Source organism: Ranitomeya variabilis, chromosome 6 (genome assembly GCF_051348905.1).
Source record: "Ranitomeya variabilis isolate aRanVar5 chromosome 6, aRanVar5.hap1, whole genome shotgun sequence".
NCBI lineage: Eukaryota > Metazoa > Chordata > Amphibia > Anura > Dendrobatidae > Ranitomeya > Ranitomeya variabilis.
In genome coordinates this window covers 81,872,227-81,887,362 of record NC_135237.1, presented here as the reverse complement: position 1 = coordinate 81,887,362, position 15,136 = coordinate 81,872,227, and the positions used below count along the sequence as shown (strand labels likewise).

The 15,136-nt window shown below is 39.5% G+C and overlaps 1 protein-coding gene across 1 annotated transcript in view; it reads left to right on the top strand.

Annotated features, from left to right (window-relative positions):
• Positions 1–15,136, top strand: part of LOC143781838 (ATP-binding cassette sub-family B member 5-like) — a 183,200-nt gene that overhangs the window by 105,779 nt on the left and 62,285 nt on the right. Inside the window, exons 6-11 of the mRNA XM_077268722.1 lie at positions 4,085–4,276; positions 4,351–4,522; positions 5,733–5,857; positions 5,933–6,107; positions 8,881–8,994; positions 9,819–9,929. Coding sequence (XP_077124837.1) covers positions 4,085–4,276; positions 4,351–4,522; positions 5,733–5,857; positions 5,933–6,107; positions 8,881–8,994; positions 9,819–9,929 — 889 coding nt within the window. The remainder of the gene's footprint in view (positions 1–4,084; positions 4,277–4,350; positions 4,523–5,732; positions 5,858–5,932; positions 6,108–8,880; positions 8,995–9,818; positions 9,930–15,136) is intronic.

Genomic DNA, 15,136 nt, shown 5'->3' with positions numbered 1-15,136 from the left:
TCCAACTTTTTACTACCCTCTTTAATTATTACTCTCCACTGGGATGGCATTTAGGCAGTTAGTATTCAGGCAACTATAATGTAACTACAGACAGCCACACTCATCTGATCAAATCTGGCACCCATTATAGCTCTTACTGTCCCAATTCTCTCCACATGCTGCTCTTCAGACCACCTCCATCTTTTGCATGTAATGGTCATTTCAGGTCTCAGCCTGCAGCTCCTGGTCTGTGTTGTCTCTGCTCCTGACCTGCATCCCCAGCAGTGAAGTTTGCAATGCACCCAGTCACTTGCCTGAACTGCTGCATGGAACTTTACTGGCCCATATTTGACGCTCCTCCTTTTCAGCATCTATAACCTACAGCTCTCCTCATCTCAAAGACATTCCATTGCTCTTCAGCATTCAGCATGCATAATCAGGTGGTGCCCAGTTGAAGGAGATTTGTGGCTGACAAAGTGCGATTGTCATCATTATCATCTTTTTCTTGAAAGTATCACATTCCATCTGCTATGCTCTACTGTATACCGGGGGATTCATTGCACATTCCACAGTTGCTACACCATTATGATTTCTGTGTTGTGTTCATTATCAATGCAAAAAAGTTCATCTGCAAATAGAATTTAAAGCTAATGTATTAAAAAGGAAGAACAGCTTTTTTGGGAGTCACAATAAAGTCTAATTGATGCAGACAATATAGACTTCATCATAGCCCCAGTCTTTGCTGTAGACTTTTTTGTAATGCTACTAATTAGATTTCGCCTTGCTGACATTTTAGTGCCAACCTACTAATAAGATCCACAGAAATGTATTAGACCTTTGTGCCTATGACAAAGCAGTAACAGTTAGCAGTACAATTACCGTATATACTTGAGTATAAGCTGACCCAAATATAAGCCGAGACACCCAATTTTGCCACGGAAAACTGGGTAAGCTTATTGGCTCGAGTATAAGCCGGGTATGCATTGTCCCCTCATCCCTGCTATATGTGTCTCCCCCCATCCTGTCTTGTATGTGGCTCCCCCCATGCTGTCCTGCTATGCATGGCTTCCCCATCTTATTCTGGTATGTGTGGCTCCCCCGTTTTGTCCTGGTATGTGTGGCTCCCCCGTTTTGTCCTGCTATGTGTGTCTCCACCGTTTTGTCCTGGTATGTGTGGCAACCCCGTCCTGTCCTAGTATGTGGCTCCCTATTTTGTCCTGGTCTGTGTGGCTTTCCCTGTTGTATGCATAGCTCCATGATTCCGCATGGCTCCATGGTCCTGCATGACTCCCACGAGTCTTGCATGGCTCACACCCCCATCCTACTCACCCTCCTCGCACCTCCGTGCATCTCTGTCCCGGCGCCGGCAGCTCTTCCATGTTCCTGTGCTCAGCGGTCACGTGGTAATGCTCATTAAGGTAATGAATATGCGCTCCACGCCTATGGAGACGCTTGCATATTCATTACCTTAATGATATAAAAAAGAAAACTGAGTCTTAGCTAGTTTATCAAAAATACAAAAAATACCTTTATTTAAGCCATGTAAAACACACAATACGGAGATACATAAAACAAGCAACGTGTAAAGCAGCCAAATAGACTAATAAATAAACACTGGGTCAGTGACCAAGAAATTCCAAGATATAGGGTACCGGCTGCAAAGCAGTGCACCAAGGGCTTGTAACATTTGTTGTGCCACCATAGACATAGTACTCTTAGAAAAGATGGGGTTAACTGCAGAAAAAAGGTGTAATCAAAGTTTAGCAAGGGCGCTCCCGCAGGTGCTACAAGCTACCACTAAATGCATAGGAGCCCCCATATTGCCTTCATGCTCTTTGCTCACCCCTCTCTAGATATCGATGTTATGCTGGCGGCACAGAAAACAAAATAAAAAACTGAAGTCAGATACCATTACCCGTCATGGTGCAGTGCGATGGAGCCGGGACCCACTCCCCAACGTACGTTTCAGTACAAGATGACCTTCTTCAGGGGACGTTTTTCTGCAGTTAACCCCATCTTTTCTAAGAGTGTTTATTTATTAGTCTATTTGGCTGCTTTACACGTTGCTTGTTTTATGTATCTCCGTATTGTGTGTTTTACATGGCTTAAATAAAGGTATTTTTTGTATTTTTGATAAACTAGCTAAGACTCAGTTTTCTTTTTTATATAATATATGGTCAGTCGCTATTTCACAATATGCAATGGGCATATAGATGTAGACCTATACATCGCACTATATATATGTAATAATGACTTGGAGAGGTTATATATTATTCATTACCTTAATGAGCGGTACTACCTGACCGCTGAGCACAGGAACAAGGAAGAGCTGCCGGCACCGGGACGGAGATGCAGGGACGGAGATGCAGGGATGGAGATGCAGCAATGGAGGGTGAGTATTGATGTCTTCTGGAAGCCGGCAGCTGCAGCTGTCCCCCCACCCCTGACACCCCACTCCTCCTCCCCCACTGGCTTTCTGGACAATAACTCATATATAAGCCGAGGGGCTTTTTCAGCACAAAAAATGTGCTGAAAATCTCAGATACTCGAGTATATAAGGTAATTAGCCTCATAAAAGTTACTACAAAAATGCGGTGAAATATAGAGTTCAGCTCACCCGCATGCTCTGCTTGAATATTTGGAGCAGAGGGAAAGCATTCATGCCTTGCAATTAAAGAGGAATCCAACTCCACGGAAATACAAAACTCTTCTTTATTGGTGTGTTTAAGAGTTCTACTACCTGAAACTAGTTGTTTTATCCATTCCCATGGCATTTTAAATTCACCTACTGAAGTGTTTCTATTCACACCAGTAAAGAAAAGTTTCGTATTTCCATGGAGCTGGATTCCTCTTTCTTTGCCCCTATAATACAACACATTTTTCTACTTCTTCACCTCTTCCATATTTATATCTGTTTCTGTGCTATTTTTTAGAATTAAGCTGCCGTCACACTAGCAGTATTTGGTCAGTATTTTGCCTCAGTATTTGTAAGCCAAAATCAGGAGTGGGTGATAAATACAGAAGTGGTGCATATGTTTCTATTATACTTTTCCTCTAATTGTTCCACTCCTGGTTTTGGCTTACAAATACTGATGTAAAATACCGGTACTGACCAAATACTGCTAGTGTGACGGCAGCCTTAGAAGTTAATAGTTGAAAATTATGCCTGTCAGAAGCAATCAATGATAGACTTTAGAATTTCCATCTGTCTATTAATTTACATACAATGTCTGAAAAAATGTCTCATTTTATTCATGTCTGTTATATTTATTGCTTATACAGCCTATAATAATTGTCATCATTTTCAGCATATAGTAAATGGTAATATATTCATATCACTATTCTGAGTCGTATTGGAGAGATTCAGCCAATTTGTTTTGTACTGAATAAAAATGCACCAAACTTACAGTATACATATTTAAGAAATTGGGTGCATTTATGACTGTAATTAAAGTGGTTGTTCAGTCATAACATATTGATGCCCTAACCGATGGATAGGTGGGGTCAGATTGGTGGGGTCCGACACTTGGAATCTCCACCCATCAGCAGTTAAAAGTCAAAGCTCCTTTTAATTTGTACGTCATCAATATTCTGACGTGATGTGACCAGACAACTTCCCTAAGCAAAAAAATGTAAATCTATGTCATATCAGCAGGCGTACATTTGTGATACAATTTCCTCCAATTTCTCCTGTTATTAATAACTGTGTCAGATCGTTGGTGACCAACCTTCTCCTTAATTTTCATACCACCATCAAAATGTTTGCAAAAATATAGTGTATGGCAAACTGTGCCACTTTTTTAGAGGAAAAGTACCACTGAGACAATAAAAAAGTCTGTTTGTCAATACAACGTTTTGTTGGCCTTGCTTGTTGGCTAAGCTATTCGGAAACTACAATAAAAGGGATGACAACTATGATGTACCTTTTTTTTCCCAAAATAAATTTAGGCAATTAATAACAATTTACGGAATTTGGATCTGTCTCACTAAAGTTTGATTTTTATGGGATTGAGCAGTCAGAAGTCAGATGTCTTGGCCACTCCAATGTTGAGGTGTGTGTCATAGTTTCTGAGTAATATTTGTCTGCAATTACTTTTCTGTATAGGTTCTCCTTGTACTTCGTTGGTATAGGAGTTGCGGTAATGATTTGTGGATATGTACAAGTTTCATTTTGGGTTCTAACGGCTGCAAGACAGACACGAAGAATACGAAAAACATTCTTCCATTCAGTATTATCCAAAGACATGAGTTGGTTCGATGTTACCAAATGTGGAGAACTTAACAGTCATCTCACCGAGTAAGAGTAACAGAGATACTTTTATTGTTGAAATTTTTCTTGCCTTTGTTAATATCTTTTTTCTTAATCTCTAGAGACATCAATAAAATTAATGATGGGATTGGAGACAAGGTTGGCCATCTTTTGCAAAGCTCTTCAACATGTATAGCTGGATTAGTAATCGGATTGGTAAAAGGGTGGCAGCTTGCGTTAGTATATATGTCTACAAGTCCACTAATGTCATTATCGGCAGCATTTTGTTCAAAGGTAACTACCATATTTTTACCATAAAGGCCTGTGCTCATGCTCATAATATCAGAGTTCTATCTGTCACTTTGACAGAGAGAGCTCATGCTCATGTTATTCAGGGAGGCCATGCAGATGTTCAACTTTTTCTTCGGAACAGTTGAGTGGTCCTAGGAAAAATATTGGATTTTGCATGGCTTGCCTCTGATATTCAGTCATTCAAGTGTATGGGTCAGTGGAAAACGTCGGACCACACTAGGATTCCATTCAAGTGTTGTCCCATTTTCATGGACAGGCTAAATGGAGAAGGTAGGGAAACTTCTTTATTTTTCTCCACCTCTGAGAAATTTGGATCACACTCTGATCACCCTCCGATCAAACTCTGATCAGAGTCTAGTCAGAGTGTGATTAGCATAGTCATCGTTTAACCCTAGCCTAAAGGTCAATGATACATACAGTGCTCAATAAAACCTTTAACAGTCATTTGCCACATGAAAACTGGCTCAGCTCTTTGCTTCCCTCAAAGTGGAATACTGATGACATGAGGCCAATTCTTCAGTCAAACTTCACCGGGATGTACTTTTTCAGGTGATTAAGGATCAAGTTAACCCTGACCTACCTGACACTTATGTCATATCCTGTGGTATGACATAAAAACGTTAGTGGGCAAAACTCTATAATTCTTAGGCTATGTTCACACGGTGCGGTTTTTGCTGCGGATCCGCTGCGGATTTGCACTGCGGATCCGCAGCAGTTTTCCATGTAGGTTACAGTACAATGTAACCCAATGGAAAACAGGACCCGCTGTGCCGACGATCCTTTTTTCCACAGGCAAATCCGCAGCGGTTTTGCCTGCAGAAAAAAGAAGTACCATGTCAATTCTTTCTGCGGATTCCGCTGCGGGTTTCCAGCAGCACCAATAGGAAACTGCATTTGGAAACCCGCAGTGGAATCCGCAGAAGAAAAAGGATGAAAAACCGCAGCTAAAATCAGCGCTGAATTTAGCTGCGGTTTTTCAAAACAGGACCTGAAAAAAAAAGGATGAAAAAAAGGAACGTGTGAACGTAGCCTTAAATCAAATCCTTAACTTAAAAAACCCTCCTTTTAATTTTTTTTCTACCGATCTTTTTTCCAGATCTTTAAAATAATATTTTTATTTGTTCTGCGTACATCTTTTTAACTAATGTTATACTGTGAAGCTATAAAAAATGATCTTTCACTTTGTAATTAGATGATGGTGTCTCTGACAAGCAAGGAACTCTCAGTTTATGCCAAAGCCGGAGCAGTAGCTGAAGAGGTCCTCTCCTCAATAAGGACAGTGGTGGCATTCGGAGGACAAGAAAAAGAATTAAAAAGGTGTTTTTGTTATTCCTAAGAGAGACATGAAGCTAATGGATGTTGTACTTCATATGTCATTGTTTTCATTTTTAGATACACAAATAATTTGGGAGAGGCCAAAAAACTTGGCATCAAGAAAGCCATTGCATCCCAGCTTGCCCTTGGCTTTGTGTATCTAATTGTTTATTCCTCATATGGGCTAGGATTTTGGTATGGTACAATTCTTGTTTTGGGAAATCAGGGATATACCATTGGAGATGCTCTTGTGGTAAGTGTTTTTAGAGAATATACTTTTAAAATGCCAAAGCAAAATTAAATAAAATATTGCTAAAAAGCAAAAATGTTAAAAAACCCAGATATTTTTACATATTTTTAAACACCCTTCATGTATTTTGTAACTCTATAATTCTAATGTCATGCATTATATTTTACACTGAAATATATATAAAAAAATTATTTTAGGCACTAAGGTAAGAAAGAAAAGAGCGCATAATTTAAAGTGAACCTTTCAAGGGAAATAATGCTATTAACCTGCAGATTTGGGGTTAATCTGCAGGTTAATAGCCTTCTGAACCTGTCCAGTGCCTGCACTTGGACACTTGCTGCTGCGTGAAAATTAACTTTATTCTTCTCGGCAGTATTCAGGTTTCAGTCATGGTCATGGTGGTGCAGATTCAGTCACCACTCTGTGTATAGAAAGTGGCTGAATCCATGCCCCCTGCAGGGACTAACAGCCACTGCTACTGCTGTCAGTCAGTGCAGGGAGCGCGGTTGCAGCCGCTGCTCTCTGAATACACGGTGGTAACTAAATCAGAAATGGGACTGCCCCCGCGACTGAAAACCAAATGCTGCCGGGAGGAATAAAGTTTATCTCCTCCTAGCAGTGGGGGTCTAAGTGCGGGCACCGGGCAGGTTCAGAAAGCTATTATCCTGCAGATTAACCCCATATCTGCAGATTAATAGCGTTTTTTCACATGTCATGTTCCCTTTAAGCTTTAAAGAAAAAGGAAGGAGTTTTGCTAAACAATGTGAAATGTTTGGCTTTAATCCCCCAGAGAAATATATTTATTTCTCCATTTATGAGCCACTTTTTCCTCATCCCTTCTAAATTCAACATTCACTTAAAAAACGTCAAAATCCATCTTGCTTAAGGCAAAATTGACTACCAACTTTCTGAGCAATCAGATTACAGTTTCTACTGAAGTCTGCGAAAAAAGGGAAAAGGAGTGAGAGAGAAGCAAAAACCAATGATGCTGCTGCATTCTGCTACGTGTTCTATGCCACCTCAGAGTTGTATTCACAGCTACATCTCTCAGTACTGCTGTGCTATGTTCTTTGTGCTTCTGCAGCTTTACTTGTGCTACAGTTACACAGAAAATTATGAATGCTTCATGTATCTTTGTGCTGTATAAGGGAAACATTATAGCAGTTAGCCTCCACCCACTAGCTTAGAGACAATTGAAAATTTAAGATAAAACCTTCCAAGGGAAAACTGGTGAAAAATACAGAATACAAGTCATTTAATGGCCAGAAAAAAGACTTATTCCTGTTGTACACAACAGTTTATTCTGAAACATCATGTGAAACTAAGGTAAACTTAAACTGTAAATCCATCGATGAGATTCCAAACTCCTGTATGTTCAGCTCAACTTTGATGTGGTCTTAGATCAGCCAAAAGGACTAGATAGATAACAATTACAAGCTCTGCTATCAGAAGGAGCTCATTCACAGTTATATCACTCTGCACCCAGCTTTGTACAGTGAAACGCAAAAGCAAAAATTATAAATGATAAAATATGAGCATTTATGCTAAACAAATAAAAGCCTCCTAAGGTGTCCAAACTTTCTTACTGAAGCCATTTTTGTGTTTGTGGTTTATTTTTTTACTCATTTTCTTGAAAGAGTAATTCTTTTTTTCTTTCATTCGTAAAGCCATGAGAAGGCTTGTTTTTTTGTAGAATGAGTTGTCCTTTCGAATAACACCACTCACCGTACTATATGTTGTACTGAAAATTGGGAGACAAATGAAGAAATTGTTAAAACAAATCTGACATTGATTTTTGGTGTAGTTTTGACGTAGTTTATTGCCTGGTAAAAAATTATCTGGTAATTTGATTCTCCATGTCAGTAAGATAATGGAGATACCAAATTTACTAGGCTTTTGTCATATTTTACTGCTTGTAAAACATTTAATATTATGTAACGGAAAAAAAATTTGGTTTATGTTGCCATTATCTACAACGCACAACTTCTTTTTTTTATTTTTCCAGTAATGGAGCTATGTGAGGGCTTCTTTCATGCAAGATCCTTCGTGGAATTTACTATAAGGGGTTAATATTTTATATTTTCAAAGGTCAGACTTTTATAGAAGTGGTTATACGAAATATACTTTTTTGTAATTAGGTGATTTCAAATTTTTAGAAACTGTGTTTCACATTTTTTAGATCCACCTGCGATCGCTATCACATGCACGTTATACAACAATGCTTACATATTGTGGCATATAGTGAAGTTAACAAAAATACTAGCATCCATCGCCTTTGATCGCACTACTTACATCTAAGTGATAGTACTTTTATGAGACAGGTGCTATATAACACAACTTGCTGTAGTTCATTCAGATCCTGAACTCGCTCCACACCAGAGCACCCAACACTCACCATACATGTATGGCAATTTTTAGAAAGGGGTTAAAGTGAACCTGACAGCTGTGAAATGCTGCTCAATCCACGGCCAGCAGGTATCAATCACTGGCTGTATGATTTCAGCCATACATGTTTGTCTCTGAAATGCTGTGCCGTTTCAGAGAAAAGCATACTTTTAAAGCCATCGGGGACCGATCAGCGCTAGAGACTAGTCGGACAGGCGGGTTCCCTATGGCTTCTTTCCTCCCGCTGCCCAGGATTTACAGGTCTCTGCCTACAGGTCTCTGTAAACCTTGAATAGTACTGACCATAACACATGCAAATACTTTTATAATTTGCTGATTGCAGAGTTTTTTGCTATTACTGGTAAAAAAAAAAACATATGTTCTCCGACAGGTCTTCTTCAGTGTGGTCATCAGCAGTTATTGCCTTGGTCAAGCATTTTCTCATCTTGAAGCATTTTCTATTGCAAGAGGTGCAGCCTATGGTATATTTCGTGTCATTGACGAGGTAAATAAGAAGCATACATTAATTGAAACTAGAGTATAGAATGGCATGAACAAAAGAATTTAGTTTGTCAAATGTTAAAAAGCATTAATTCATAGAATACATTGCCAAAAGCATGTTGACATTTTTTTTCTCACTAATGAACTTAGCCCATTCAATAGCAAAAATGTCTAAAGCCAACCTTAAAACTATTTCAAGACTCTCTAAAGAAAAACCTTGTCATAAAATGGATAGTGGTTTGTACTAAATTAACATTTATGAATCTTTTGAAAACATTTTTTTCCACTGATTATCAAAATTGCAATTCTCAAACCTGGCAAAATGATTCTTCCATCACTTTCGATAAAGCCGTATTAGTTATATTGGAAGCCTCCATGCTGACACTGATGTTTTCTGTTTTAACTCCCCTACACTCAAACCCCTTTCCTGATCCTTTCTGCCACCGTTGCATCATGGTCATGTTAATTAATGGTGGGTTGGTGGCCACCAAGTTGAAGAAGAATACAATTAAAAAAAAAAATAGCTTGAGACTTGGTGACAAGTAGTAAAAATACAAAATCTTCAAGCTACTGATTTCAGGGCAAAATTAACCCTTTATTAGGGAAACACCAGCTTTTTGATAAAGATTGCATTCTTGCAAGCCACCAATTTCCCTATTATCACCAGATAGAGGCACCTGGTTTGTGATCTATAATCACTGTAGTCATCAATTTGATAGTATCCATCTCTATTTTTGCATCTTTAAACTTTGATTCTTCTCTTATATCATTTTGATTATATACTCCACATTCGCTAACAAAATAATAATCTTTACATATCATTTTTAGAGATCTGCTATTAACAGCTTTTCCATAGAAGGATACAAACCAGATACTATAAAAGGAGATGTGGAATTTAAAAATATTCATTTCTGTTATCCATCTCGACCAAATGTCCCGGTAAGAACAATTACCAATGTTTGCATCACTTTATATGAATCTCTGGATTTTTAAAGGAGCAAAATCTGCCTTATTAATTAGAATATTATCTGAGGCACTTGGTAGTCGTCAGTCAGAGATGTGTCAGTTAAGATGTTTTGCATCTCTGGTTCATGTTCCTCTGCTTTATATACTTGTCAGAATCATTTATGTCCAAACTAGTGATGAGCGAGTGTACTCGTAGCTCGGGTTTTCCCGAGCACGCTCGGGTGGTCTCTGAGTATTTGTAAGTGCTCGGAGATTTAGTTTTCATTGCCTCAGCTGCATGATTTACAGCTGATAGACAGCTTGAATACATGTGAGGATTCCCTAGCAACCAGGCAACCCCCACATGTACTCAGGCTGGCTAGTAGCTGTAAATTATTCAGCTGTGTCAACAAAAACTAAATCTCCAAGCATACTCGGAGACCACCCGAGCGTGCTCGGGAAAACCCAAGCAACGAGTATACTCGCTCATCACTAGTCCAAACCCATACATTTTGTATAAACAGCTGCCAATGACCTAAATTATAGGATTATTACTCGTTATTTTACTAATCACTTGCTGTTCTAATGTCTACCTGATCCCCTATTGCTCCAGCTATGAGGTGCTGAGGTGCTCTCTGCAGTTAAACCGGTTGTTCCTTAAATCAAACCTATAATCTATCTGCAAGATAGATTATATATGTAAGATCAGTAGGGATCCAGCTGTTGAGACCCCCACAGATCCTTCTTCTGTGCAAATGGAGTGGAAGTGTGCATGACTCTCATGGATTGTGATGGTCAACCATGATCACTTCTGCTATATTCAAATAAGTGACTTTGGGGCCGCAATTATTGTAATAGGAAATATCTTACATAACTTTCTTGTCTCACAGTGAAATCAGTTTGGAAAGGTATTTGCAAAGGAGGTTACAGTAGAAAAGTATTTAAGAAAAGAGATAGACCAGAAAAATACTTTACAGACGACCTTTCACCAATTTTTTCGTGTTGAACTAGACACACAATATTATAGTGGCTGCAGAGTGGAATAAAATATATATATATTTTTTTATTTGACCTCTCTTTTGCAAAGATATTAGCTGTCAAAGTATTTGGAACCTACACAGTTTTTTTTACGTCCAATGGGGCACTATTAGAGAGTTTTCACTGGATGTATGTACCTCTTCCTTTTTTTGTGGCAAAATAATTATAAGCAGGCATTAAAACACTGGGGAAAGCTGAGACTGTCTCTGCAATAACAATGACAAACAGCTGTCCTCGCTGCAGAATGATAACTTTTGCTGGAGCACAGCAGAGCTGAGTGTGAATAGCTGACAGCTCTCATCTCTGGCAGTCAGTGTGGGGGGGAGTACAGCAAACCTTGATCATCATTACAAACACTTCTAGTAACTCTCCTCTCAAATTCAAATATGTTTTATTAGCAGGACCAAATACATATTACCATTACCAAAAGCAAGATCTGTTTTGCTAAATCTGCTTTACTGTGCCTTCCCCCACAGCAGACTGTGTCATTATGTCTCTTCTAAGCCAAAGGGGAGGTGTTTTTCCCTTTGTATGTGGATGCCTTGGTGTGATTGGCAGAATTAGCAACACTGTGAGACGAGAGCTACTAGAAGTGTTTATAATGACGCTGCCAGAGATGAGAGCTGAAAGCTGTCAGTTACTTACACTTTGATCTGCAGTGCGTCAGCATTTCATGCAGTGAGGAGAGCAGACTGTTTGTCAATACTATTGTGGGGGCATATTCTTCTTTCGCCAGTGTGTTGCTGCCTGCTTATGATTGGTCAATGTCGAAAAGAGAAAGTAGCCACTGTTAGGGCTAGCGGATTGCACCAAATTATAAGAGAGATGTTATAAGGTGCGTTCGCAGCCCGGGGTCCACCGTGGAGAGATGGAACCTGCTGCTGAGTAATGACGGACTATATGGCAGTACAATGTGGATCCACACACGGGTTAACTTCACCCTGTTGCGTCACAGGGCCGCGGTACCGCACCAAGAGCACAAGCAAGGAGTCTCAGGACTCTATCCCAAGACACAGGATTAGAGTACTTTCAGACCACTTGCGCTCGACACCACAACTGGGGTGTCAAAGTAACAGAAAAATATAACTTAAAGCACAAGAGTGCATGCTGTGCCGCTTTGGCGGACGCCATTAACCACCCAGACTTGGGATAGGAAAGCTCTCTATAAGCGCACGGCGCCACACTGGCGGTTGCAGCAATAGACGCTGTATCGTCTGTCTTTATGTTGACAGCTTAGTCGGGCGCTAGACAGCAAGCATCCACCTTTTGCAAACAATCATACACAAGGGAGAGGATTTTAATGAATGACTTGCACTCATCAACACACACACGATTCCAAATGTACACTAGCGCATGGCCATGCAAACCTTTTATAGCTGCAGCAAGAATAGGACCTTCCCAGAAGGACCAATGGGAGTCAACCTCAGAAGAAGAACACCTTCAGGACCTTCCTAAAGGACCAATGGAATTTGCTGCAGGATCTAAGCATGTGACCCTTGATCTCCAATGAGAGATCTTGCCCTGGGCATGCTCAGAAAGGGAAGAGCAGGACTTAGTCCAAAACACGTCTGCTCGCCGTTGCCCAGTACTGGCTACAATGGCAGAAGCTGGAAAGGCAGCAGTAACCAGTCGTCCAGCATCAGCTTGAGCCAGATGCTGGGACTGACGTCTCCACTGAGCAGACTCCACTGCGGCTGGAGAAGAATGGGAGACCGCAGCTGAGATGGTTTGAGATTCCCCCTGTACAGAGGCGGGTTCTTGACACCTAACAGCCACCTCCAGTGAAATCTCTCCAGTTATGCCCATATGGACTTGAAAAAAATAACAGTTTAAGTGCCAAATACTTTGATTATTAATATCTCCACAACAGAGAAGTGAAATTAATAAACATAAACAAAAATGTTTTATTCTGCACTGAAGCTCCTATTCATTGTGTGTCCAGTTCAAAATGAAAAAATTGGTGAAAGGTCCGCTTTAATTGGTTACCGAATGCAGGGAGCTCTGTCTTGTAGGGAGCAGAGTTGCACATGCTCAGTCTTTTCTCCATTAATTGTTTATGGAACTGCTGGCAGTAATCCTTTTTTGGAAGTAAACCTTCCTTAGCCCTCCGTCACATACAATATTCGGACTAACGAGTTCACATACAATGTGCCTGTCAGGCGCCTGCTGGAAAAATACCTATAATATCTAATGTTTGCAATTTCAGTGCTCTAAAAGTGATCAGTGACCTTCATAGGGATGTAATAAAAGAGACTACACATAATCAGTTGCAAAAAAACCATTTACTTAACATAAAACTAATAACTATGAAATACAAACTTTTCAAAACTCCCGCCAAATAGTCCCCAGTTCGACTCTCTCAAAAAAATGTACAAAGAAAATTTTTGAACACAAACTTAATTTTAAGGTACCTTAAGTACTATTAAAAACATATTCAATCAGAAGTAGATGCTGAGGTTTCCCCAGAAAAGTCACACTTGCAGAGCAAATAGCAAGAATTACACACCATTTTTGCATGTGTCAGGCAAATTGCTTTATGACATTTGAGACATTCATAATTTGAAAGCCTTCTGGTTCCGCTTTCCGTTTGGCAGGTGGTGCATCTCCTTCTTTTGTGAGGTGGTGCAGATGGTGACTTTTCACCATCATCTTCTGGGCGGAACCTTTTTAGCTGAACTTGAAGGCGAGAGGGGATACCGATTGTTTTCACGCTTCTCCTGCGTAGCTCTCCAAGTACTAGTAAAATAGATCAACTGACCGAACAATATATATATATATATATATATATAAATAATTTGTAGCCAAAAAAAGTCAAATACAAAAATAGATCAATGGCCACCTTCGTGTGTGCTAAAAACTAAGGAAATGTGAAATATGTGAAATGTGAATAGCATACTGGCTTATGAACTTTATGAACAAACACATGAGATTTTTAGCACAAGATTTGCTATTCACATTTCACATATTTCACATTTCCTTAGTTTTTAGCACACACGAAGGTGGCCATTGATCTATTTTTGTATTTGACTTTTTTTGGCTACAAATTATTTATATATATATATATTGTTCGGTCAGTTGATCTATTTTACTATATACTATTTTCTGACTTGAACGTCCCGCCCTTCTCCAGGTTTTAATTACATCTCAACACAGTTGGTTCTGAGCCTCCTATATAAGTAGGCTTTATCCTGGTATTAGCCATAGGTAAGTGTTCACATTAGGCAGTCAGCTCAGATACCATAGGTAAGTGTTCACACCAGGCAGTCAGTGTAGTTACCCATTCGATCTGAGATTACCTTGACGTTTTGGTGAATGGGCTCACAACGTTTGCAAATCTTGTGCTAAAAATCTCATGTGTTTGTTCATAAAGTTCATAAGCCAGTATGCTATTCACATTTCACATATTTCACATTTCCTTAGTTTTTAGCACACACGAAGGTGGCCATTGATCTATTTTTGTATTCTCCAAGTACTAGTTCATGGGCCAATTTTTTCAGATACAATCGTCTACGGAGTGGTTCAAGCTTGTTTTCAAGATAAATCACTTGTGAATTTATACCACCCAAATTCAACATAGCAAAAAATATGACCATTGGCCAGCGTTTGATGTTTCTGCTGACGTTGAAAGTGGAGCACATCTGATCTGCTGTATCCACACCCCCTTTGGTGGCATTGTAAAATGTAATTAATTCCGGTTTTTTTTCTGCCCCAGTCCCAGGATCGATGGCAGCATCATCATGAAGTGTTGATAGAAGAAGTACGATTTTGTTGGCATGTGGTACATAGGAAACTAAAGCCTTTCCATTATGGAATGCAAAAATACTGCTGTACTGTTGTCTCTCTTTCACACTTACAAACTGTGGCGGCAATTCCCTTTTGTTTTTTCTTACAGGTCCCACATATGACAGCTTCTGAATTTTCAGATAATCAATCAGATCACAACTTGTAAACCAATTGTCAGCTGTAATATTGCGACCCGATCCAAATAAGGGTTCAGACAGTCTTTTTACAACATCAATGGGTTTGTTGCTCACACAGTAAGGACCTTCTGGTTGTTTTCCTGCATAAACTTCCAGGTTGTAAGTGTAGGTCTTACTGGCATCAACAAGGGCATACATTTTTATTCCATATTTGTTTGGCTTTGATGGAATATATTGACGAAA